A 27,179-nucleotide genomic window follows, 5' to 3' on the forward strand; every position below is an offset into this window, starting at 1 on the left:
CCCTTTATGTAACCTCATACTTGAAACACAGAGTGAGCTATGGGGACCCGTGAGTGAAGAGGGCATCTTCCTCCAGGTGCATGGCTAGAACGCTCTCTGCTTGGGGCTGGAGGCTCAGTGGGAGAGGGAGTCTAGGCTTGTTTATCTGAGAAGTGGCCATGTTTAACCTCTGCAGGAGCAGGATGATGACATGGTTCTTTAAGCATTGAGAAGGAGCCTTTTCAGGGGTCGGTCCACGTTCACACCATTTTACCACCATTCTTTACAACGATCGCAGGCTTTGCGGCAAGCCCCTCCAGGAGCCACGGCCGAGGGGAAAGCCAAGGTTAGAGCTGAGCCTGCTTTCTGCAAATTCTTCTTTTCTAGCTCTAACACGAAGGAACAAACAAGTGTGTGGACTCAGCGAAGGGCAAGCCAGTCGGCCAGTTCCCCAGGGTCCCCTGGCCAGAACCATCACTCTGGCCTTTTGATGTGTGATGGATGGATGTGGCCTGTGGAAGGGGAGCATGGGAACACCCCACATTTGGCATCTTTTCCTGTAAAGAAAGCAGCTCCACAGGAAGGCGGAGGAAGACAGCTCATCTCTGTGTCAACTGTGAGTTTCACGTATTTGTGCTGTGGATGTAGAAACTAAATTTAAACACTGCCTGGTGTGAGGCCTTCCAGAACACACATTCTCACGAACTGCTCTGTAGTTCACTTTCTTCTGTTGGATCCTATGAATGAGTCCCAGCCTTACATCTTTATACACATTCCTGACTATAGAATTCAGAGTGCCAAGAAGCAGCCAGGAAGTCCACTCCCTCCATTAGACTCCCCCCAGTTAACCTGCTGCTGCTACCTGCTTCCCACCCTGTGAGCATCACATCTGTCCAATCAAGCTGCTCTCCAGGGCCGCTTGACTTTGTGGATCTGCTGAAAGCTCAGACATCTTAGCATCTATCAAAGGTAGCTACAAAGATGATAATGATAATAAAAACATTACACTTTTCAATTTCTGGTTGTTTTTATATTTTTAAAAATTAAGAATGTGGTTGAATCCCAGCTTTTGATACCAGAAACAATTCCTTCAAGTGCACACGCGGAGCAGTGCCTGGGTGCTGGTCTTTCTAGAGAGGCTGACACAGGGGCCACTCAGTGCCATGGGCATGTCAGAAGTGTGAGCTGTGCTTTTAGAATATAGGTTGTTTTGTTTTCTGTACATGGATAAGCTAGCAAAAACACTATTTCCAAATAGGCTTTACTTCTGTTTCTCATGGGTTATACCCGAGCCTTACCCTGTGATTCCAGCACATTGTTGAGTATATTTTGTGTGCCGTATATTTGATAAATCAGTGCCTGATAAATCAGTTCTCCCTCCTCCTAGCCTAGGCTTAGGTTTCCTTTTACTCTCACTAAACCTGATTTCTGCTTTTCACACTTCCCATACAAAAGAGCACTAATTCCACGGCCTCAGGCCCCAACTCCCTACAAATCCTTGACTTGTCACAGGCCTTACAAAGGTGGCTTAGGTTCACTGAACGTGATTTTAGCTGATCCTTAGGGAGCCCTGCTCTGTGTGAAATGCAGTATGCTGGGTGGTGTAGGGACACAGAGACAGCGAGACAGGCCCTGCTTCCACTGTGCTTCCAACGAACGTCAACGCTTTCACTACCACAAAGGAAATGTGTGCAAGAGAGCCGGCTCAGGGAGAAAAGGAGACAACAAAGTGGCCTTTTGTTTGCTTTGAATCTAAGTAATATTTAATTTTAGATAAAAATATAAAAAAACATGGGATTTAAAAAATGTTTTTCAAAGGATGGAGAGAAAAGATGGAAAAAGCAGGATTCCATGGTTTTAGGGTTTATGAGGTGCTTCCGTATCTATTTTGAGCCTTAACACAAATAAGTTCAAAGGCCCCGTATTTTAGAGTTGTATGACTAGGGAGTGGTAGATTTAGGATTTAAAATATGGGGCCCACACTCTTTCCATATTCCAGTCTTACATTCAAAGAAACACCCCCTTCTATCATAATTTATCCTATTGGGATTACTATCTTAGAGAGTAAATTAAGATTTAAAGTCCATCAGGTTGATACTAAATTTCAGAGTGCAGGGATGGTTCTTGGAGGAATTCCCAACCAGAACCTACTCTCCAGCCTACAATGAAGAATCCTATGCAGAAAAACCACACCCAAATCACTTGGTAGCTTAAAAGACAAACAGACAAACAAACAACCCAAGCAGATCTTCAGAGTTGGACAACATATAGGCTGAAGGGAAGGCTCAGTCAGCAAAGCAGCTGGGCTCAGCGGAGGGCTCTCGTAACCTCAGTGCTGGGGAACCAGAGACAGGCAGATGCCGAAACTCATTGGTGAGTTCTCAGCTACCGCAAACTTAGTGAACTCCAGGCTAGTGCGAAACCTGTCTCAAAAAGTGGCCAAGTATATTCCTGAGGACCCATGGTCAGGGTTGTCTTCTGGCCTCAACACACACACACACACACACACACACACACACACACACACACACACACACACGAGAGAGAGAGAGAGAGAGAGGGGGGGGGGAGTTAGTTGAGCTCTCAGGATCTATGGCTCTGGAGGTAAACTGACGGCTGCTAAGGTGGTAGCACGGCTATTATCATTAACAGGACTCTGAGATGGGTTGTCAGTAAACGGCCGCTTTAAGAATCTGTTGTGATTGTTCAACAAATGGTGTTTCTCAGAGAATAACATAACATGACTATCTGATGAATTCAATGCTCACAGCACGGCTTCTTCCCAGACGACTGGGGCTGACTTCTATGTAATAGTTCTCTTTAACAGCTAAAACAGATGTGGGGAAGAAATGGTGTTGTTTGGTTGGTTAAGAGCTTGTGGGAATGGAACAAAACTACGGTGAGCAGGGGATGGGGATGGAAAGAGGGGTGGGGACACAGCGCAGCAGGGTAGGTAAGCTTCTGTCCCATTTCTGACTCTTATATGTAATGGATTCACAATGCTTGAAGGGCCATTCCATCTCTGAGTGCTAGAAGGAATACTGTTGATGAATAGATGAACCATCCAAACAGTTGAGATAAAATTGGCTGATGCTTCAGCAGTCAATGTGTGCTTCCTTAGGACATTTGAGACAACCATACATTTCTCATGAAGTCTCGTCAAGGCTGTGTGCCTACTGTCTGATTCAAGGTTAGACACGCACCACAGCCTGCTGGATCTGTTTGGGGGTGGCCAAGTGGGCTGAATGCAAGTGGCAATAAAAAGGTGTGGATTGTACATTCACTAAATGTAGGATAGACTCTATGCCACAGAAAGCTGCCTGAGTGCTTCATCCTACAGGGCGAGACTGGCTTCATAGCCTTGCCTGGCTCTGCTGGGAGGAACGTCAGAAAAGCAGTGGTTTGAATGGGGACAAAGGTTTTCCTAAGACCTTACTAAATGTCCGGCTTCCTTACCAGCCGAGCTGGGGCTGTGAAGGTGGGTACTTCCCTGAATTTTACATGTAAGTGTCTCACGGGTCAGTTGAATCAGCTTCCTCTCCACCTCACTGCACCCCCACTCTTTACAGTAAGCAGGTTGTTTGTCCACCACCAGCCCTTTCCTTTACAGCGTCCTTTTCATCCAGTTAATATTTTCATGAACGGCTTAGTAAACCTAGAAGAATGTGTACATGATGCCCTCATTGCTGCCCCTGCCCCTCGCATTGGTCCTCTCACCCACCCCCACATTTCTGTATTATCTAGACTTTGCATACGAGAGGAAACATACAGTGTTTGTCTGGAACTAGCTTCTTTAGCTTAGCATGGTCTTCAGTTCCATCCATTATCCTGCAATTGACAGATGACAGAATAAAACTCCACTGTTCATACCCACTCTGGTGTGAACTAGCCTTTTCTCTATTCTCTCCTGGCAGCAATACTGGAGACCATATCAAGTTGTTTCAAATCTGAGAAAAATTGCCTCAAATCCTCAGCCCCCCCCAGCCATGTCCCTGTGGGTTTGCTGGATTCAACATGTTCCCCTTCCTGGTCCCTATACTTGCCTAAGAATATGACTGCCCTGAGAGCATGCTGTTTTGCTTTAATGAGAAATCTTTGAGGCTCTGGGACCTCATATCAAAGCTATGTAATAGTTTCTTAAAAGATAAAATATGCCCCCTTTGCTGCTCTGTGTCTGCGTGTGGCCAAGAGATTTAATTATAATGAGTACAACCGAATGGTGGTCTGAGACCCTGAAAATCAGAGTGGAAATCATGGCTGAATTTCATTAGCAAGCATGAATCCAAATAGGCCCAGCTTGTTTGCAACAGTGCCTCGTGACTTTCCTCCTTTTGATAATTTCATCCCCACTCTGATATTTTAGAGAATCTAAACTGAACCATATGATGGGGAGTTTTGTAAATACGAAAAGCTCCTCATTAGATGTTTTCCCTTGCTAGACCTCCCTCATGTGACACCCTGTGAAAAGTCATGGTGGCACCTGGTCAGGCAGCACAGCTTGATTTAAGAGCAGCAGGTCTTCTTTGGCTGGCAAAATGGGGGGAAAAAGATATAGCAGTAAAACCTATTCTATTGCAAGTACTCTGGGGCTCATAAACCTAGAGGGACTTGCTTGTCTCCTGTCTCTGGGGATAAGTCATACTATATAATGCAGGCTGGCCTCAGACTCTCTGTCCCTCTGTGCCAGCTCCCCAAGCATGGGATTACAAATGAGTGCTACCATATACTTTGCCATTTTTGTGAGCCACCATGTGGTTGCTGCGAGCTGAACTCAGGCCCTCTGAGAGAGCAGACAGCTCTCTTAACCACTGAGCTATTTCTCCAGCCCACGCTGTCATTTCTGTGAGGGCTGTGCTCTGTGTCTCAGATTCTTATTTTATTACATGCTCGGGATACTGCCAACTTGGTTTGGCCTTCTAAATACAAAAACTGCTAAATGTAGTTATTAGATGTTATCATTTCCAAATTCCAAGTCATTTCAAATTACACAAGAGATGTGCTAGTTCTTGTGTTATTGTTCTTACTAAGCAAAATAATTAAGTGGCTGGTATAAGCCATATTGTCTTTTAGAACCAAAAAGCTTTTTTTTTTTTTGTAAATGTCAACGTTAACAATTTTATGGGATGAAAAAGTGTGTAATTCCCATGTAAACACCATTCTTTCCATAACACAGTATAAATTTATACTGTTATAATTAATGCCAGTACTATGAAGCTTTTATTCAGCTACTTTATGAACAACCAGAATACAGAGGTCTACCATCACCCCAAGCAGCAAACACATCTGAAATATACGTGAAAGGTGCCAAGTTGGCAGGAGTTATTAACAGGAGCAACAAAGGGAGGGCCTCATTTCTCTTAACTGGCCAACTGGCCTCTGGAGGCAAAGAACTGCTCTCTGATTTATCTTTCTGTGCTCGGGGCATAACCAGTGCTCAGGGGTTAATCAGATTCAGAAACACATCCGAAAGATCACACTGCACACTGGAAACGGTTTCAATCCAGGAACACAAGGGCTACTCAACTCTTGCAACCAACAAACATAATATATCACAGTAAAGAATGAAGACTGAAATAATCATCTTGTTAAGTACAGAAAAACTCTGATAAGATTCAACGTCCCTTCACAGTAAGAAGGAAGGAGGCATAGACCATCTGCAGTCATCAATCGGGGCGGAACAGGAACAAGCACAGCCTACACCATAACATCAGCAGCAAAACGAGGCTGTGCAGTCATAACCCTGCACTAGAGGGTTAGCAATTAGGCAAGAAAAAGATATAAAAGACCTACAAATAGCAAAGGAGGATGCTAAGTGGTCTGTTTATAGATGTCACGATCCTATAGGGACCTAAACCTAAATAGGCCATAAAAATTTTAAGTCGATAAATTTATTAAAGTAGCAAGATACAAAATGAACATATAAGATTTACTTTACTAATGATTTGCCAGGTAAGGAATCTTGAAAGCAATCTTATTCACAATAGAATAAAAAATTTAAAGCAACTAGGAAGAAACTTAAAAAAAACCTCTGTAATGTAAGTTGTAAAACAATGATAAAAGAAATCAAAGAAGACACTCAAAGACAGAAAGAGCTCCCATTTTCTTGTGTGAGAGGAATTAACTGTTAAAGTGTACTATAACCAAAGTAATTTGTAGATTCAGTTTTATCCCACTTCTTCACAGACTTGTAAAAATAACCCTAAAATTCATGTGCAAACACAAAAGACACTAAAAAGCCAAGGCAAGCATGGGCAAAAAAGAACAAAGCTAGAGGCACCATAATATTTGATTTCAAGGTTTACTGACTGCAGAGTCATAGTGAACAAAACACATGTGATCGGCACAAAACAGATGCAGATGCTAAATGAAAAACCTAGACACAAACCACACATCTGTGCCAATGGATTCTTGACAACGGTGCCCAAAACATACCTTGGAAAAAAGGCAGCCTCTTTTAAAAGTGGCCCTGGAAAAAGTCACATGCAGGAGAATGAAATTTGATCCTTATCTTTCACCTCTTATTGAAATGAACTCAAAAGCATCTAAACTCTTAATGGAAAGGCAATCCTGCTATTTCCAGCGAGATGGGTGGTGTGGGAAGACAGTGTGTTGGACAAGACAGGTGGGCCCGGCACGCTAGGTGCTGTCCTTTGGCTGTGATACCCTAGAGAGGCAAGTTAAAAGGAGGCAAGAACATTTTGGTTCATGCTTTCAGAGGATTTGGTCCACCATGGCTGTCAAGGACCAAGATCCTTACTTCAGCAGGAAGCAGATGGAAAGAGCATGTTCCTGCTGGCTTTTCCCACTTCTGTCTTCTACTTCATCGCGCATGCCCAGCCTCATCGGATTGTGTCGGCTACATTCAGGGGGCCCGTCCCTTCCTGCAGTCAGACTGTGAGGGATATCTCTTACTACTAATCTCTTAGGCAGTTCTCAGTCCAGCCAAGTTGACAAGATAACTGTCACAAGTTCACCCTTGTCAGTTTGACACCCACACACATCTCCTTAAATCTTAACATCCCATCCCTGTTGGCCCAAAGGTCATCTCTACTCAAAAGACAAGATGCCTCAGTCCAGCTCCAAGAGCTCTCATTGTCTGAACAGTTTCAATACTGTTCAGAGTGTACTCTGCAAGGCAACGGTGGGTCACTAAGAATCAAAACCAAGCAGCATACTTTCAAAATATCACAGTATAAAACAGTAAATTTCCCACTCAAATGGCGGAGAAAAGGAGAACAGCAAAGGAGGATTAGACTGAAGCAAGGCTGAAACCCATCAGGGAAAACCACTCCTTTGGCTCTATGTCTAGCAGAAGATTAAAAAACAAAAACAAAAACAAACCACAACCAACACCCTGTGCCAATAAAAAAACACAACACAGGAGTAAGAACATCTACAGGAATGCTTGCTTGCCAGTGGTTGATACCAACTTTATTGAACAGCAAATGAATTATAATTCAGGCTCTTAAAAGGCATTAAAGGTAATGAGCACTAAAATGATAAGAAATCAGGATACAGTAGTTACTGTCATATATGGTATGAAAATGCATGTTTCTGTGTGAACCTGCTATCCATCCATCCATCCATCCATCCATCCATCCATCCATCCATCCAGTGAATGGTGCACCATCTGGCAGATAGAGCAGGGTCACGGGGTGGTGCAGAGGCAGTGTGATTTGGCAGACACATACTGAACAGAAGCTGACAAACATGATGATGTCCATACTAGAGGAGAGCAGGCATCAGATTAGACAGCAGCAGAGGCGATGGTTTTGGCTATGGGGGCTTCTGGAGGGAAGAGACACAGCTGAGACCTGAGCTGTGGATGGAAGGTGATAAACAGGGGGACAAGAATGCTCTAGTTTAGACGCTAAGGAAGAACTTGATTTATTTTGTTCTTAAATAACCACCTATGGTGAATACACATTAAATGCAAGACACCAACCCAGAAAGTTTGTGCTGGAAGATTAAACGAGTCACCTAAGAAACACTCATGTTATATAAGCATTCTACTAATTGTTTAGAAACTCTGCTGCAAAGCCAAGCATAAAATAGTCGTATTAGTTTAAGTTATTTCCTCAGCATTGGTTTGGAAGCTGAAGGCAACAGCTGTGAACTGACAATGGAGGGCATACCTCTCCCATGCCTGCCATTGCATCTTCTTTGCCCAGAGTTATGGGAACAGATTCTTTTAACTTGCAGATATTACACCCTTATATTTCTCTAACACATTTAAATCAGTAGAATTTACCAAGGACATTTACTATTTGCCTTAGTCATTTTGAAGTTTTACCTCCAAAATATAAGCAAAACATTTCCTATGGTGCAAAAGCTTGCTTAGAACAGAGCTATCATGTTAAATAACGAAATAACCTAGAGAACCATCTCAAGATAGACATGGTATCTATGGGAACCTAGAATATGGTACAGTGGGAAAGTGACCACTTCATCAGGTACCGAGGAAATTCTACAGGCAGGCTTTTGGGGTCCATAGGAATTACGTTCTCGCACAGACCTAGATCTCCTCGTCATGCCATTGTCTAAGTCAACTGCTTCCCGATCATATTGTTTCAAAGATAGCAAGGAAGTTTAGACTTATAAGGAATAAATGGTCTAGTTGTACTTTTAATAGAGATAATCCTAATAACGAATAATTTCAAAATATATAATTTCATTAGTTTACAACAGATTTTTAGAAGGCCTATGCAAAATTCAGCAGCAATTCTAGAGAGAGTTGGCCAAAGCTAAGACCAGAGTTATTCTTACAAAAGACCATGCCTGACATTTCATGAACTCTTACTATGATCTTGGAATACTGGAAGAATTAATTCTCCCTTTTAGTATCCCACAGCCCTTGAATGAAACAGAAACAGTATTTCATAAAGGGCAGCCTCAGGCTGGACAGTCTCTACCCAGGAATGACTCAAAGATCCACTTCCGTTGGGACACATCTATGGGACTCCAGCCCATCTGTTGGTGGCACTGATGGGCAGACTAGTCCTCTACTCAGAGGATCAGGTGACCTTCTGTGACTGCATCCTGTGCACCAGAGCTGTGGGAGATGAGAGGAGGTGAGAGAGAGAGAGAGAGAGAGAGAGAGAGAGAGAGAGAGAGAGAGAGAGAGAGAGAGAGAAGGGAGAGAGAGAAGGGAGGGAGGGAGAGAGAGGCAGGGAGAGGGAAGGAGGGAGGGAGGGAGGGAAGAGAGAGACACACAGCTTATGCACACATAGATGCCTGGAGAAAAGATGGAAGAAAAAGAAAACAAACGTAAACAAATATGGTATTTCAATCAAAGTCTGAAATTTGAAAAAGTGGTTTTGGTCTCCATATAATAAAAATATTTATCCAAGAAACTCCAAGTCGGGTGTGAACATCCTACTTCTGGTGAGATTTTGTTTGGCAAAGGGCTGTAGAAGAGTGGAAGCTAATACAGAGCATGTCTATAAACAAATTTATTTAGTTAGTATAGATTGACACACTCACCAGAGAATTTCAGCAATTACGTCTGTAAAACTATTTCCAACCGTGGTTTCCTTTTGTGATTCTGCTAATTTGCTCAATGTAGGCCACTTTCATGCACTGACTGTTCTATCTTTAGCAACCCATGCTGAAATGAACATATGGAGACCCTGCCTTCTTTCCAAGTCAGATAAGCATTAATTATATGGAGACATTAAAAATTTAGGCTTTTAGTGGTAAAAAAAAAAGATGAAGGTTGTAATATCTTAAAACATGATTCACTTTTACTCTGGAGAAATTTAGGTTTGAATATGGAAGCATTTGGTAAAATGTGAGGTCTGAGTAAGCAATAAGCACATGTATTTGCCTTTCACATTTATAATTTTGATCATAATTATAATAGATATAATAAAGTCTAAAATAGTTATCAATCATACTGGCCATGCCCCAGAGCATGGGGTGGGCCATCCTAGGAGAGAATGGCAGGACTCAGCTATTCAGAGAGAACTCAGGTGGACTAGTGCTGAGCTATAAGCATCTAAAGTCTCAGCACCGTGTCTCCTCGTGGGCATCTTGAGCTGTCTGCGCTGGGTGCAGAGAGAAGAGATCAGCTTCCTGACCGCCCTCCATTTAATCCACAGTCAGCTCCACCTACAGAGACAAGCCAGCCTCCACTGAAAATGAGCAGGCAGAGGGAAGGGGTCCTAGTGTGTCATTGTTCTAGAGTTTTTCTGTAATTAGTGTTTTTCAAAAATGTTGAAAAGAAAGAGGGAAGGATGGCAAGTCCGCGGACCTATCACTTGACAAGTGTCATGCCGAACTGCCTTTTTTATTCTTTTCAGCTTGTTTCAACATGATAAACCCAACAAGGCCATTTGTATGGCTCATTTATTGCTGCTAATGTAATGTTTTTATTAGCACATGATAATTATATATAATGGTCTCATTATGGCATTTTCATAAGTCCATAACGTATTCTGATCCTATCATCCGGTGTTACCCATTTTTGTCCTTCTTTGCCTCCCATCAATCCCTATCTGCTTGTGTGTGTGATCGAGTGAGTGTCACTGTGGTTGTTTGCTGATGAGGGGAAGGTTTGTTTTAGGATCACGGGCACCTTCCCTGTGGCTACCTCATGGAACAAATAGTGTTTCCCTCCCCTACCAACCATTAATGGTCGCCTCCTTAGGGAGGGGAAGGGACACATAAGTCTCCATTCTCCCATGGCTGGGGTTAGTCCAGCACAGATAGAGCACAGGCAATCACTATCATGCTATGCCTGGAAGTCAGGGTTCCATACCACGCTAACCTTCCCTGGGCTCCTGTGATCTTTCTGACCTTCGTTTGCAATGTTCCCCAAGCCTGGGAGGGGATGATTTAGATATTCTATTCAAAAGGCATTTATGTTCAGTACTGTGATAGGTTACACAGCTGGTCTTACTTGTGGCTTCATATAATGGTGATTGGATGGTATTATAAGTTCAACAGGTTCTTTTTAAAAAGATAGCATTTCCTAGCAGTAGTGAACCTTTATCTGAAAATGGCTCTTTCAGATGTAGTTTGATTAATTTGAGGTGGTTAGGGTGGGCCCTAAAACTACTGGTGTCTTTTAGAAGAGGCAGGCTGATTTAGGGAAGTCACTAATGAGTTTAGCAAGGTTATTAGGTACATAGTCAACAGAAGAACAAGAATGTTTAAAAAATATTCTAGTAATGACCGAAAGAAATGAAAGTGTATAAATCACAAGCGCGTGGAAAACAAGTTAGGACAACTTCATCACAGTGTGTTTAAGATCTGCACAGTGTGCGTCCTAAAAGGTAAACTGACGCTCTCCACAACCATTCCTTTGGAGATTTCAGTAGCTTTTCTGAAAAAAAGAGGCAAGCTGACTCTATATAAAGGGGAAGGAGAGGGAGATGGAGACCGAGATGGTAAGAGACTGAGCAAAGAATAAAATTAACAGGATAGTAAGACTTATCCAATTGGAAATATAACAAAAGTGTTAAAGCCATGAAGTCAGGGTAGGCATGCAGATGGACAGTAGGTCACTGGACTGTGATAGAGACAAAGCGCCAGTGGAGACCCACAGCAGAGTGTGGACACAGCTCATGAGAGCTTACAGGCTTTCAGAGCACAATGGGGGGACATCTGAACACTCATGTGCACAGAGTGATCCTTTCTCATAACCATTTACTACATGCACATGCTGAATACAAATGAACAGTAGACCCAAACACAAGAAAGCACAACGTTTCTAGAAGATAAAGCTTTTCTAAGAGAAAGCTTTTATGAACAATGATAAGTAGTTTCATCACTAATGCACCTACAGAAAAAAAAAGATAAATTGGACTGCTTTAAGATGGAGAATTCAAGAACTGGGGTGGCCAGTGGTCAAGGAACTACGTACCCACAGAACTGGAAACAAATGAAAAAACAAACTTAAGAGAAATGAAAATATGTCTGCATGAGGAGTTCTATGTGTCCATGCTTTTATGTGAATTCTATTTAGAACTGACAATTCCTGGATGTTACCTCAAAATGTCCATTATGGAAACAAAATGCTGCAAATCCAAGAATGGAATAGTCTTTTATAATGAAACTAAATGGATGTGCAAGAGTAACAGACGTGTGTGTGTAAGAGTCTGGATTACAATGGGCTATGCTTACTGAAGAAGTCAGGATCAGGGGAGCACACTCGTGTGGTTCCATATGGATGGCATTCTAGAAAAGGGAGCACCACAAGATCAGACAATGGACCAGTGGCTGGCAGGCCTGGTGACGATGGTGGAAGACAGACTCCTTTGAGTAAGGGAAGCAGTGTCTCGACTGTGACAGTGGTTTCAGCTGTCACTGCTCTTTATACATTTTTCAATGCACTGTCAAATATACATTTGTCCAAACATCAAATTATATACTTAATTTAAAAGAGGGACTTGTATCGAATGTAAATTATATCTTAGTAAAGTGAAACAAAAATAACGTGGGCTTGGGGGTGGCCAGCACTGACACACAGCAGAGGGTGCTGGGACTTGATGAGCCCTGGAACACGGGAGATAGTAGTGTCCACAGTGTTGGCTGTCTACCTGACAGTATACTTGAACAGAAAAAAATGTATGGATAGAGTTAGTCTCTAAGACCAAGGTAAATGTGTATGCAATTACAGAATCAGTCTAATTAACTTTGCCAAGCACTTACTGAATGCCTACTGTGTGCCAGGCATTATGATGGAAAACATACACCGGAGGCATAAAATAGAGTGTCTTGGACTCAAAGCATACTAGGTCACATGGGTACAAATGACAACAATGATCTCTCTCTCTCTCTCCCTCCCTCGGTTTTTGTTTTGTTTTTGTTTTTGTTTTTGTTTTTTTTTTAGACAGGGTCTCACTATGCAATTCTGGCTGTCCTGGAACTTGCTATGAAGATCAAGCTGGCCTTCAATTCACAGAGACCCTCCTAAGCACTGGGATTACAGGCATGTGCCTCCACACCTGGCTGGGATCAGCCATCTTTGAACTGCCTTATGGAGTGTTTGAAATAGATTCCTAGGGAACTGCTGCCTGGGAGGCTGTGTGAGAAAGCCTGCTTTAGAACACCGTCTTTAACCTTTGGTCCCTTTTCTCACTACTTTCCAGATCTGCCCTCTTTCCGCAAACCTGCTCACCATCAAATCACCTGTGCACTGAAGGCAATCAGCTTGTCTTTGTCCAGTGCTGGGGATTGAACCTATGGCCTCAAGCATGCTTGCCAAGTGCTCTACCATGAAGCTATACCCCTAGTCTGCTACCAGCCCTTGCAAACCAGGGCTGTCTTGTGAGCGACTTATAAGTGAGCCTTTCTCTCAAGGACTGGGAGACAGTAAGGGGGTCCTGACTGCTTAGCTTTTGAAACATTTTTGGCTGGCACCCACAGTAACACACTTATGTGCATATTCCCACAGAAGCTTTTGCTGACAAGGCTCTTCCACAGGCTCATTGCATACCTCTGGGAAGCAGGTGGAGTTACTAGCTTGATTTTAAATGAGCAAAGTGTGGCTCAGGAAGGCTGACTGACTTACTGAAATGTCACAGACACAGTGAGCTGGGACACAGACCCAGTCCCCCCAATGCCCAAGCCTGCTGTTCCCACTGCCCTCAGGGATACACAGGCAAATGAGCTCAGGATGCTGGTTGGTGTGTTTTTGTTTATTTGAGAGAGGGCTTCACGGTGTAGTCCAAGTACTCGGGCTCACAGTTTTCTGTATGAGACTTTTTTTTTAGTGCTGCAATTACAGGCGTGTGTTCACGTGCCCAGCTTTCTTTAAGAGGTCATTTTAGTTTAAATGACTAAACAATTGAAACGAATGATACCTTGTGACTGACTTCAACGCAAACTAAGTTGTAGCTGACACCCTGGTCTCACACATGGGAAGGGTTTAATGTACTTTAATGAAGTGCCTGGGAAATGGCATGTGGCCAGCGAGTACTTGTTGAATGAATCAGTGTACAAAATTGCACTGTATTTGCTTCAGTCTGGTGTGCATGAGCCCTCCAAATGAACCTCAATTGCTATGCTGGTTTGATCCGCCTCTAACTGGAATAACCTGGAGAAATGGCTAGAGAACATAACTGAATATTCAGGCTGCATTCATCTTCAAAGAAGACAAGAATAGACTCATAGACAGGACGCACAGACACTGTCCTGTGTTCTTCCTGTCTGGCAGAATAATCTCAGGCAGTAACTATGTATGCACAGGAGAAAAGGTTAACTAAAAGCCGCTCACAAGACCTCCACACTAAATGAACAACACTGGCTAAGAAGAACTAAGGGGCTAGCTCTTCTGCAGACTGCACAGATGGAGGGCCAAAGAAGAGCTGGGTGCTGCGCCGTGGTCCACGTGTGAAAGCCAGTGCATCACGGTGGCCAGGTGTTTAGCTGGGGAGAAGACCGACTGTGACTGTGTGTTTCTAATGATCCTCCTAGCAGGCCTGGCCCAGAGCCACCACTGGCTGACATCTGGAACAATGCAAGATGCTACTTCTTCTTGGACAGTGAGTCTGAGAACTTGCACAGTGGATCTGAGGCCAAGAGTTGGTCAGAGAGGATGACTGGAGGGTGGGAACCAAAATGCTAGTTAATGGAAGGCCAACTTCCAAGAAACAGAATTTGAAAGTTAAAAATTGCTCAAGTTAAGAATGCACTAAGGCTCAGATTAAATTTTAACCAATAAACGATTTAAGGAGGTCTGGGGAATAGTCTCATTACTGAAAAATAAAAACTTAAATTAAATAAACAGAAAATGGCTTGACTCACAGCTCTTCCCTCTCCTCTCCTCTCTTTTTTTCCCTTTCTGATTCAGTTCAGTTTAAGTCTCCCAGAGAGTCCCTGGGGAGACTTTAGAGGGACACACACGTCTTGACATATATTAGGCAGGTCAAATGCAGATGTATGTTTTTTAAATTAAGATGGCTTATTTAAAGCAATAAGGAGCTGCCACAGAATAGCCAAAATTATAGATATTAGAGATGGAAAAGACCCATTAGATCATCAAGTCTGTCCCTCAGGGCTAGTGCTGGAGAAGCAATCGAAATAAAACGATCTACCCGCTTCGCCTGTGGCTAGAAGACAAAGAACACTCTTGAGCAACCAGCAATGAATTTTGGAAGTTATGACTAAAATGCTAAACTTCTTTTATCAGTTATTTGGCTCTTTGTCAGGAGACACTTGGCTATTTTGTTGCAGGTCTTACATGTTCTCAGCCTCTGTAGATATGAGTCAATCAATCAATTAATCTATCTTTTTGTGTGTAAAGATACAGAACATGTGTGTGTGTGAGAGAGTGAGATATATCACATTTTATTATATGTAGCTATAGCTATCCCATGGGTTTCCATTCCTTCAACCATACATCATCTCACATCCATTCACAATAAGTTAACATGCAGAGATACATTCAGGTTAAGAGCTGTTGGTGTGGAAACTGCAGGCATCAACTTAGGTCATGTGAAGAAAATTTACACACACAGCCCATGTAGAGATCAGAAGGAGAGAATTGTCTGTAGTTTTCCTGACAGGAATTGCTTCAATAATTTTAAATACCTATAAATAATGCTTTTTAGGTGTTTTGAAACATCTGTAGATGACACTTACCAAAATACAGGAGCAGAATAGGGCCACATCACTAACTAAAGAATTGCTTGAAATTGCTGAACTGTCTGAGCTGGAGGTGGATTGGCTCACTAGGAAATAGGCACTCTTAGATCAGTGGCTCTCAACCCGTGGGTCACGTCCCTTCTAGGGGCTGCGTGTCAGATATCCTGCATATCCAATATTTACATTATTATTTATAACAGTAGCGAAATTACAGTCATGAAGCAGCAAGAAAATGGTTTTATGGTTGGGGTCACCAAAACATGAGGACTGTACTGTATTAAAGGGTCACAGGATTAGGAAGGTTGAGAACTGGCATCTTGGAGGGACCCTGCTGTGACTGGTAGCACCAAGCAGGCTGGGGCTGGTGACACAGCACAGGCCCAGCTGGCAGCACAGACGGTGCTGCTCACTCACTGAGCGGAGAAAAACAGGACTACTTTGTCAAAGAGCCATTGCTCTGAAGAATATGGATTCCTTGAAGGAATTTGGTAACGTGTTCCCCCTAAAGTCTTCTAACTAGATTTCTACTTTTTTATTGTTTGAATAAAAATGTGAGAGGACAACCTTTCAAAACAAACCTACATGACTTGTTACGACCTTAAAGTGAGAATACACACAAAGCTTAGGTCATGAGATAGTAGAGTCCTTTCTTGATTTAGGTGATGAAGGACTGTGCCCGGAGCCCTAAGCGGCCCAGAGAGCTCTGACTTATCAGTCACTCTCCAGCAAGTCACCCTGGGACAAAGACCTTGCTTAAGTGAAGCCCCTAATGGATCCCCTTTAAGCTTGGGCACCAGATAACATGGGAAAGGCATCATCCTCAGACGCTGTCTCATGGTGCAGACACCATGTCTTGCCTTTCTCAGTCTTGGCAGGACTCCTGCTCTACTTGGTGAGGGACAAAGAGGCTCAGAAGGAGCAGATGAGGTCTGAGGAAAACCAACTACTGTTGACGGTAGACAAACTCCCGCCATCTGTTCCACCTCTCTTTCAGATCCTCTCTTCTGTTCTGTCTACTCCTCCCCCCACCCGCCCCCTTCCCCTTCTCCTGATTATTCTTCAGGCTTGGTTGAAAATCCCTGGACAGCGCCCACCCTCATAAGCTGCACCGAGGGGCCACGGCACGCAGCTGTGAGCACAGACAGCACACGCTCTGCTGAAGTTGCTCTCCCTCTGGTGGCCACCCCTAGCCAGAGCTCTCCTGCCCTTTCTTTACCTCTAAGCCCTATCCAGTGTTCCATCCAATGAGCACACACCTATGTTCTTAGTCTCTGCACAGAGCCACAAACACATAAAAGCAAAAATGTAAGCCTTTCAACTCCAGCTAACATGAGGTTTTCACTACTGGCCACAAGGGAGGAAACATCTCCATTTAGATATGTCTTGTAAGTCAAACGTTTTTGTGTAGGACCCAGAAACATGACTTGTCTTCACATATCGTGGAGACAGTCTTATTATCTCCATCCTTGCATTCCAAGATCTCCATTGAGGAAATACGGTATTTCCCTCTGTAAAAGATAACAGAACGGGGACATAAAAATGTGTCTTTGGGTCAGTGACATGGCTCAGTGGGTAAAGCACTTACCACAAGCCTCATGAGCTCAGCTCAATCTCCAGGAAAGAACTGACTCCCCCAAGATGCCCTGTGACCTTGACACATGTGCTATGGCAAGTGAGTGTGCATGGGCATGCATGTGGGTGTGAACACACCCACACCCACACCCATACCCACACACATCAAACAAAGATTTATTTTTAACATGCCCCTGTTGAGGTACCTGCTAGAATCAAAGCCAGTGCAAAACTCATTTGCCGAGTTTTCTCTCGTGCCAGCTGTAGTCCTTGAGAATGTGAGAAAGGCCCACCAGCATGGAGGGCTGCATGCTTTCTCACTTCACAGCTTCCCACCACAAAGGCCATGTCTCCGCATTCTGCTCCTTCTGAGGAGGGTCAGTGGCACCCCGCACCCCTTCTCAAGAGGCTCTGTGTGGAGGCCCATCATTCCAGCTGGCCAGTTTGGATTGGCAGATGCTTCTGCCAAAGCAGGAGGTTTCCATGCCTCCTGTTCTGTGTTCCCCATGGAAACAGGTCAGGGCTGGCAGGCAGCATGCCCCACAGTACTCAGAAACAAATGCAGGCAGGTACAATGCAGAAGCAGGAGGCATACTCTGTCTCCTCTCTCTCTCCTAATGAGACCACCATCTTTATTTGTAGAATGGTTCCTGAATGTTTTCCCGATGTTTCTACGGTGTAGCCAATGACACTGACCTGAAATGTACCATGTTTGACCATAAGGTAATTCAGATTTTTGTATACTGGAGTGACTCAAGCATTACCACTTAGCAAAGGCTACTGTGGTGGGGAGAGTCCGTATGTGATTGGTGAGCAGCTGTGCATAAGGCATCAGCTAGACTCACAGCTGTCATACTGTGCGGGCTCGTTTATATCAGGTCGACACAGGCTATAGCCAACTGAGAAGGTGACTCCATCAGATTGGCCTGTTGGCAAAACTGTAGGGCATTTTCTTGGTTAATGATTGACATGGGAGGGCTGAGCCTACTGTGGGCAGTATCCTCCCTAGGCAGGTGGTCCTGGGATGCTTAAGAATGCAAGTGGAGCAAGTCATGGGAGCAAATCAGTAAGCGGCACTCCTTCATGACCTCTGCTTCCGTTCCTGCCCTGACTTCCCTCAACGACAGAGTGTGACTGAGCAGTTGTAAGCTGAAGTAAACCCTTTCCTTTCCAAGTTGAGGTCTTGCTCATGACATTTTTATCACAGCACCAGAAACCTTAAGACAACACACACACTATTACAGTGGGCGCGTGTGGGTTTTATCTTTCTTGTTTTGGTTCAAGGACAGCCTTTAGGGTCCCCCTCCATCTGATCTGTCTAAAAGGCAGCCTGGCATTTATCCTCTCATTATTCTTGTTTGATAACAAGACTGAAGAGTTCGTACTGTCTGCCACGATGTGTGTGCAAGCCGGTTGTCTTTAGCAGTCTCAGGGACAGCATTGCAAGGATGTGCTACTGCATGCTCTCGGGTCTCTAGGGAGGAATATGGCTGCTCTCAGAGGAGAGCGAGGCTTTGCTGAATCTGCTACTTTAGGAGGAAAGTGGGAGGCTGGGTCCTCTTGTGCTGTATCTTTTCCCCTTTTGAAAAGTTGCCCAAAGAGTTCCAAGCAGAGTTAGAGCAAAGTTATTGGTGTCAAGAAGCCAAGATCGCTCCCCATGCTTTGCTCAGTGAGGGAGGAAGGAAGCTGTTTGTACTTAGCTCTCCGTCTCTTCTCCAGCTTGAGCCAAGGCAGTGAGGGGAGAGGGTGGATAAATGAAGAGGGTGGTGTTTATCCTTGACCAAAACTCCCAGGGTCCTGCCCTGAGCTCTGGCTGGCAAGTGTGGCTATCACAGCTTTGAGACAGATAGCCTTCTCTTGGAGACTACACACTAATTATAATGCTGCTGCCCGAGGGAGCTCACACATGCAAACCATTATGTAAAGCAGAACTGCCTTTTCTTTAAGGATATTCAGGCTCATTCGACATGGTTTCTTCAACGCTACAAAATCAGGGCAAAAATGAAAATAAACAGCTTCAAGTATTTGCAACAAAACTCCCTCATGCATTTATGGAAGTCCAGTCAGAGTGCTCTGAAGTGTGGCCTGTCATGTCAGGAGGCACGGATCCTCTCTTATTTCGAAGTCTCTGGCACTTGCACTCCTACCCCACACCACTTCAGTCTCACTCAGCTGTTCACAGGACAACAGCCCCTGCTATGAGCAAACAGCTGGGCTTGGAGAGGACCAGTGAACAACAGGAAGCAGGCAAGAGAGCGCTGTAAATTAAACAAACTCCCCATAAATTACACACGCGAACATATGAGCACAAGCATGGGGCATGACGACACGACATAACTTTTCAAAGCAGCTGTTAAATGCACGGTGCTGCTTTCCTTAACGGCGGGCTGCGTTAACTTAAGGCTAAGGTGATGATTCCATTGATTTAACAGTTTAACATGGAACTCATAAATGAGAATAAAATCTGCAATAAAGAAGTCATGGTTGCTTTAACATTCATGAGTGGAGAACTAGCTGTGTTATTATATGAGAGAAATACACACACACATACATACATATATATTTCTATTTCTATCAACTTTTTAATGTCACAAAATAACCCAAAACATTTGGGTTGATCAGTAAAGCCATTTTAGGCTCAAAGAAACATCCTTTTATTAAAAACCCAGGGATCTGGTGGAGCACCCTTCGCTGAATTTTCATTTTCGTTGTCTGAGTGTCCTTTCTTTTGTACTGCTTCTTTTATGTGATGCTCTGGCAAAACAAGGAAGGAAGGCACTTACGATCCCTGTATAGCTACAGACCACCGCCATGGCATCCAGGCTCTCTAATTTGGGAAGGGTTTTAAAACAGAAGAGAGAAGACCACCCCTAATCTGAGTGGTATCTGAGGTGAAGGGCAGTTCACCTGGGAAAGCAGGGCTGTTGCAAAGTTCTGACCAGTCATCTTCTTCTCTTTACTTTCTTTTTTGAGACAACATCCCATATACCCCATGCTGGCCTCGAACTTGTTATGTAACTGAAGATGAACTTCTGATCATCTTGCTCCTCTCTCCCCAGTACTGAGATATAGGTGTGCACCAGCATGCCAGTGTATGCAGTGCTGAGAACTGAATCCAGGTCTTCTCACACTAGGCAAGCAGTGTACCAGCAGAGCCACATGCCAGCACTGCTGTCAATCTTTTGCATCCATTGGTTTGTTTTCCACTGGTGGGAAGAATCCTGATCAACTGGGCTGATTTGGGTGTGCATGGCATATGTGTGTGTAACTGTGTGTGTGCATGTGTTCTGACGTTGTTCCCCTGTCTTCTGTGCCCCATCTCCCCACACTCCACTAGTCCTTTAGGGCCCAGGAGAGATGGTGCTTCCTCTAGCGTTATCTGGATGTGAAAGACTTAGCCTTACCTAAGCGTGTTAAGATAATAGTACCTGTTGAGCCTACTGACAACACTACAATTATCCCCATTCTTGTCCACAGCTGTTGTGGGTAAGTAGAAAGCCTGTTCAGAAATGTGACACTAATACCTGACAGATACCCTATCAAGATGGCAATAAATATTCACTAGGAAAATTAGTAACACACTGATAATGGTGACAATGTTAGTGAAGACTAAGTTGATTAACTGATTATTATGTGCTAAGCACTACTCTAAGTCCTTGTTTGGGGCTCATTAAAATGACACCCCAAAGTATGATCTCTTGAATGAAGGGAACCTGAGGCAGAAGGCCCTATGAGATGCTTACAATCTAATCTTTTAAGCCTCCTTCACTGTTGATGGTGGAGGCTCTCATATTGATGTTCCCTTATAACGAAGATCTGTCTTCTAGAAAACATGCAGTGCCTTAAACGTCCTCCTCAAAAGTCATCTCAAAGTACCAGAGAAGGGAGATAAAAGTCACTGTGCCCACGGAGAGACTTCTCGCATAGTGAGGGTCCACCTGCCTTCCCATAGCTTGCAGTAACCTTCATCACTCAGAAACATTTTGCCCTAGAATACCATCTCTTCTTTGGGATCATTTATTTCTCCTAAAAATCATTTTCTATCCTCACTGTTCCTCTGAGGTTGACTATAGCCACTTCCCAATCCCTTCCAGCATCTATCCACTCTCAAGTTAAAACAACCCCTTTAAATGTCTATGAGCGCCTTGCCTGCACGTACGTTTGGCTTGCCATATGGATGCCCGGCACTGTGGAGGCCAGAAGAGGGGGCTAGATCCCTGGAACTGGAGTTACAGATGGTTGTGGGCTACCATGTGCCTGCTGGGAACTGAGCTCAGGCCCTCTGTGAGAGCGGCAGGTTTTCTTAACTACTGAGTCATCCCTCAGCTCAGAAGATGTTTAAAAATATTCTTTAATGATTTCATACATACATATTTCATATTTTGACCATATTTACTCCCATTATCCTCTCTTAGCCCATCCATCCCTTCTTAGAGCCCCCATCCTGCACAGCCATGTTTATGTACATTGCGGTAGCTGAATGTCCTTTCTCTGTTTGTCTATCGCCAGTTCGCCTCAGCAAGCCCCCAGATGCCCCCGAGGACATTTAGTCTACTCTACGTCTTTCCCAACAACCCTACAGGGCAGGGACCATTTATTGCTGACTTTACCACATAATCAGGAAAGGAGGAGATAAATACAGAGAAGGTTCTAGGTCTCTGAATTGCTAATAGCTTCTTAACTTAGCTGGACTTAGGTTATGTGCTGGGAACAAAGGTAAGCTGAATACTAAATGTTACTTGGTATATTTAATCAAAATTAGGTCAAGTCACATGAAGCTTACATGCACGTACACACATGCACGCACAGCATTTTCCTATGGTTCAAGCTCATGCCACGAACTGACCTCTAAGTTTGTCCTTCTATATGCTTACTCCCAACTGTAACTGATATCACACTCTCATATTTTGTCTACAAACATACGTGCAGGCAAGATATTCGTATACACATAAAAATGTCTTCTGTCCTGGTGAAGAGTGACAGCCTCCTGGGTAGGTTCCCAAGACGGCATCAAGCACAGCTTTTTAAAAACTGTGCCAATAGACCCTGCTTTTCCTGCTGCTTGAGACTTAGTGGTGGACATCTTTGCTATGCATAACCCCTCTCCATACAGTGACAGTGAGGGACGCTGTGCTTGCATAGGGCATGTCGAGGGTCCCCAGTGAGAGAAAATCAGTGACACTGTGTTTTTCCATAGCTCGATAACACGAAGCTAAAGGTAACGAGCACTAAAAACGCGGAGTTGGACAGGATTTAAAATTTTGAGTTCCCAGCACTTCTGGAACACGGCCATAGTGAGTTTAGATTGGGCCTCTAAGACTTTTATTACTTGAACTCAATGCAGCTCAAAAGATAGACTGATCTAAGGAGGAACAAGAGCCGCCCCACTTGACATAAGTGACAGTCTGTCCTTGGTGCGCTCAGCCCGAGCCAGAACGTGCTGTTTGTTCCCCTCCCGAAGAGGCTGAGTCCGAGGCTCTTCCTGAAAGGTGTTTGTGATGAAAGCACGAGCTGCTTCGGAGCTACGCGAGCAGGGGAGGGCTCGCCGACGGGAACAGAGTTTGTTTTTCAGGTGGGAACATTTTTAGTTTGCTGGAGATTTTTATTTCCAAATCTCCAAATTCAACAATTCTTTAGCCTCTGTGAGCCTTCAGATGGAAAGGTCCAATATTTAGAGTAAACAGCGTCCCAGCTTCCCCTTCTGAGAAGTTTTCTTTTTCTCCCCTGTCACAAGAGTGTTAAGTCCTGGCAACTGGAATACAGAACCCCTTTGTGGTAAAGCTTCATACTATACCACGCGGACTGTGTTGCTAATGAGGTTACTGCTTAACAGAACCTTAGAAGGACATTGAAAAACGCAAATACCCTGACAAACGTGTTGACCGAAGGATGCCAACAACTCTCCCAGGGTCCTATCCGAGATCCAAGGATTAAAAAAAGTAAAAATGAACTGTAGTGTATGTGAAAAATCATAACATTGAAACATAAGTCCATTTATCTTTTAACTATTTTTCTAGTTCTCGTCCAAAATTTTGCTGGTTATTAAAACATGCCTGTGTAAATATAAATGTTCTGCTTTATAACTTAACTCCTGTTTCTTGTTCTTAAAACATAATAATGTCATTGTTTGTTATATCACACTTATTCTTAAAGCAGTAGGGCTTGATTTCCAAGGCTGTTTGACAGGCTGAGGAAGGCCTTTTGCTGGAGTAGGAGATTGGAAAAATCAAAGGCTAATCGGGAGTTTGGGAAGGCCCGGAAAGGCTGTCTCCAGCCCCGAGACTACTACAAGATGCACAGTGGCATATACATGGAGCTCTTCCCAGCCGTCTCCTCAGTGCTCCACGGCTCTCCACAGCTGCGCGGTCCACTTATAGGATGATGGGGGGACATGACTGGAAGAACCTCAGCAAAATCTTTCAAATCCCCAGACTGGCACTGCTCACAGGCAAGCAACACATCCCAGGAGCATGCACCCTCTGCCCTGGGGAAACAACGCCCACTCCTGTATCTCTTTGGAGGTGTTCATAGTCAACTGTTTTGTGTAATCCAACTCTCCTCGGTTGCGAAGACCACCAAAAATGAGGGCATATAGCAGGCTATTAAATGCTACAGTGCTCACAGATAAAGCACAACGTACACTGTGATTGGAATTACAGACTGTAGGAGCCAGAGGGGGCCTGAGGGGTAATTTAGTTTAACTTTCTCATTGTACAGCTGAGCTTGAGTGACTTTTCCAAATGTTAGCCAGCTACTTAATGGCTGCACCGGGAGCATAAGCAGGTCTCCACACTGCAATTCTGCTGCTTTTGCCATTAGAACAGGATCCAGCCATGACATTCTGTTTAACAGGGTCAGTCACCCAGGCACCATCAACACTTAATGGGAGTGGATTCCATTAACAAGAGGCCTTAGCAGAGAACTCTCTGTACTGAATTCTCTAAAATCCAGGTTGAGAATTAACTCAACACTGGCGTGAAAAGGCCCAGGGAACAAGATGAGCTAGGAAGAGTAGAATGTGTTTAAAAAATCCATTATTAATAAGATTAATGATACAGTGGAGAATAGCTTTTAGCATTTTCTTTTATCTACTATATCTGTAAAAGGAGAAATTTCTCTTCTTGTCTTTTTCCAGTGTCTTATTTTTAAAAACCACTAGATTGGAAATCAAGGGACAGAGTTCTATTTAGGTTCTATCATTGATTTTGGGTTCTATCATTAATTCATGACTACACCCTAGCCCTCAACATCAGCCTTCTAATCCGTGAGGGGAAGGGGCTGTCCTAGTTTTGATAAAAAGCTTTTGATGAAAAAGCAATAAAAAGCAATGACCAAAAGCAATTTGGGGAGGGAAAGGTTTATTTGGCTGAAACTTACTGATCACAGTCTACCATGAAGAAAACCAGGGCAGGACCTCAAGGCAGACCTTGATGCAGAGGCCACAGAAGAACACTGCTTTCTAGTTTGCTCAGCTTGTTTGCTTATATAAACCACCTGACAAGGGCTGGCACTGCCCACACTGTGCTGGGCCCTCCCATATCCATCATCATCATCATCATCATCATCATCATCATCATCATCATCATCAACAACAACAACAGCCCACAGATTTGCTTATAGCCCAATCTGACGGATCATTTTTACAAGGTAAACTGAGAAAGCCCTGGATGCGACAATGTTCTAGCTGTTGACCAAAGGGGAAAGTAGAAAAGAGAGGAGAAGCAATGTTGGAAAGTTTGAGCTTTCCATTTTAACCTCAACACAGTAGTTTGCTTTGCTCTGATCTTAGGGGCAGTATTTAAGCTCTTATTTGAGGAAGAGGTTGTATCTCTGAAAAGTTTCTTTATGACTCTTTTATCCACTCTTCAGTCTAGAATCCTGCCAGGACCAACTAAGCCCACAGTCCTGAGTAAGGCCTTCCCCACCTTGGTCCCCACCTCTCCTCGCCCTCTCGTCACCAGCCCTCCCTCACCACACACTCATGCTTTAGTGCCCCCACTGCCGATGACTTCCTGGCCTTGCCAGGCTGCTCACACCTCCTTGGCACTTGATATCTGCTCTGGTTTCCTCTTTATCAGGCCCCTCCCGTGTTGGCTAACCTTTTCTGGCCTTTAAATTCAACCAAGGCAACCTCCTTTTTGCAAAGCCTTCTCTAACTTGGACTATACATTAATTTTGTCTTCATCTCATCATTTGCACCTGTGTATCAGGAGTGAGAAACTTCCGTATGAAAGTAGTTTTTCTCTCTCCAATGATAGAGCCTCTTATATGTTCCCATTTCAGCCCCTAAAGATTACTACAGCTACTGTACTTTATAAAGAGACAACACAATTCCATACCGTGTCTTTCTTCTAGGCTACAATTGTGTTTTATATATGTTAAAACATTAGTAATTCAAAGTTCATTAAGGACCAGATAAAGAAATACAACAAAAACACCTTGGCTGTGACCAAAGCATATACCTTTAGAGGTTTATAGTTTAAATGACCATCTTAATTCCAAGGCAAGTTGGGAAACGAGTCTCAAAAAAGTTTGACTGTATGCTCTCCTATCTGCCTGGGAGGAAACAACTAGGTAATAGGGAGGGAGAAGGAGGGAGGGAGAGGAAGAGAGGGAGGGAGAGGGAGGGAGGGAAGGAGAGGGAGGGCCCATTTGAAAGTACTCATAAAAACGCCTTTCAAGAAAGAAATGAAAAGACTTCTAGTTAAGGAGAAAATGAAGTAATAAAAGTTACTGAGACACGGAGGCAACATAGGCTTGTAGAATATCTGCGTATATTCACGCTTTTTCTCTCCATTACCACTCACCAATTCTTTACTCTGTTGATAATTGTTTGTTGCTTATTACTGCTGGGAGGACATCTGTGAGCACGGCAGGTCTAATGCATGCTTCCCAACAGACAACAGACAATTACACAGCAAGAAAATGACAATGGAGACTTAAGCCAAGTACTACTTCACGGGAGGGTCAGGAAGGCCTGGCCAGAAAGAGAACATCTCATCAGAGAGATGAACGAGGCACCAGGGAGTACACCACACTGATATGAGACAAACAGGCCACTACGAGAGAACTGCAGTGGGGAAGACCCTTGGGTAAGCTTAAATGGAAGCTGTGAGGCCCAGGACAAAGGCCAGCATGGCTGCAGCAGAACCGACAGGAGGCAGGGGGATGGTATTAGTTAAGAGAGGCTGTGGGGCAAGATTACCTAAGTTGTTAGATCATACAGACCATGCAGAATGTTCCTTATCCTTCTAAGGGGCTCTGCTGAGAAAGGTTTTCCCAGTGTTTTGGGGTGAATGAGCAACTTTTGCTCAGTGCCTATGCAGGGGCGGGGGTGGCGCTAATAAACAAGCCTCTCGGTTTTATTACTTCCTCAGCTCTCGGCTTGAAGGAGGGATGACCCAGAGGGTCTGTGTGAACCGTGCCTCATTGCTTAACTGTGGGAAGGAAAGAAAAGATTAGCATGGCGAGAGCAGAGGCTTTGCTGTGCGTTTCATGGGGTTTGGCCTTTTCTGCACCAGCTGGTGTCGTGATTCTTTTTCTGGTTCAGGGTTAGTCCAAGACCTAAAGCCATTTGCATCAAATTATATCCTCAGAAACCTTTGGGACACATTTATTATTCTCCAGTTTCCAGCGGCTGAGAAGTAGGAGTTCTAAATGATTCTTCATCTGGAAAAGAGGTAGCTTTCCGGAAGGCAGGTCTGAAGAAGCCATTCAAATCAGTATACACACAAATCATTACCAGGGGCTGTTCCTCGGTCAGACACAGCCGACCACACAGCACATGCAGTCCTTGTCTCAAAGCTAAGGGGAGAGGGCAAGGGTGAAAGGGCACCTCTGTCTTGTAAACACATCCATTTAAATGGCATTCTGGGGGCTGTAGAGACGGCTCAGAGGTTTAAGAGCCCACAGTGCTCTTGCAGAGGACCTGAGTTTGGTCCCCAGCGCTCATGCTAAATGTCTCAAAATCCACCTGTAACTCTAGCTCCTGGGGACCTCTGCCCTCTTCTGGTCTTCATGGGTACTACACTGCATGC

The 27,179-nt window shown here is 44.0% G+C and overlaps 1 protein-coding gene across 4 annotated transcripts in view; it reads right to left on the reverse strand.

Moving 5' to 3' along the window:
- Positions 1 to 27,179, reverse strand: part of SUPT3H (SPT3 homolog, SAGA and STAGA complex component) — a 327,848-nt gene that overhangs the window by 6,113 nt on the left and 294,556 nt on the right. The window contains exon 12 of one of the 4 annotated variants that reach the window (XM_084754842.1): positions 17,008 to 17,078. The exons of the other annotated variants lie outside the window; for them this stretch is intronic. Coding sequence (XP_084610968.1) covers positions 17,025 to 17,078 — 54 coding nt within the window. The 3' untranslated portion in view covers positions 17,008 to 17,024. Of the gene's footprint in view, positions 1 to 17,007; positions 17,079 to 27,179 lie in introns of those variants that run through there. 4 annotated transcript variants of the gene reach the window in all.

Source organism: Acomys minous, assembly GCF_964271855.1.
Source record: "Acomys minous genome assembly, chromosome: 13".
Classification (NCBI taxonomy): Eukaryota; Metazoa; Chordata; class Mammalia; order Rodentia; family Muridae; genus Acomys; species Acomys minous.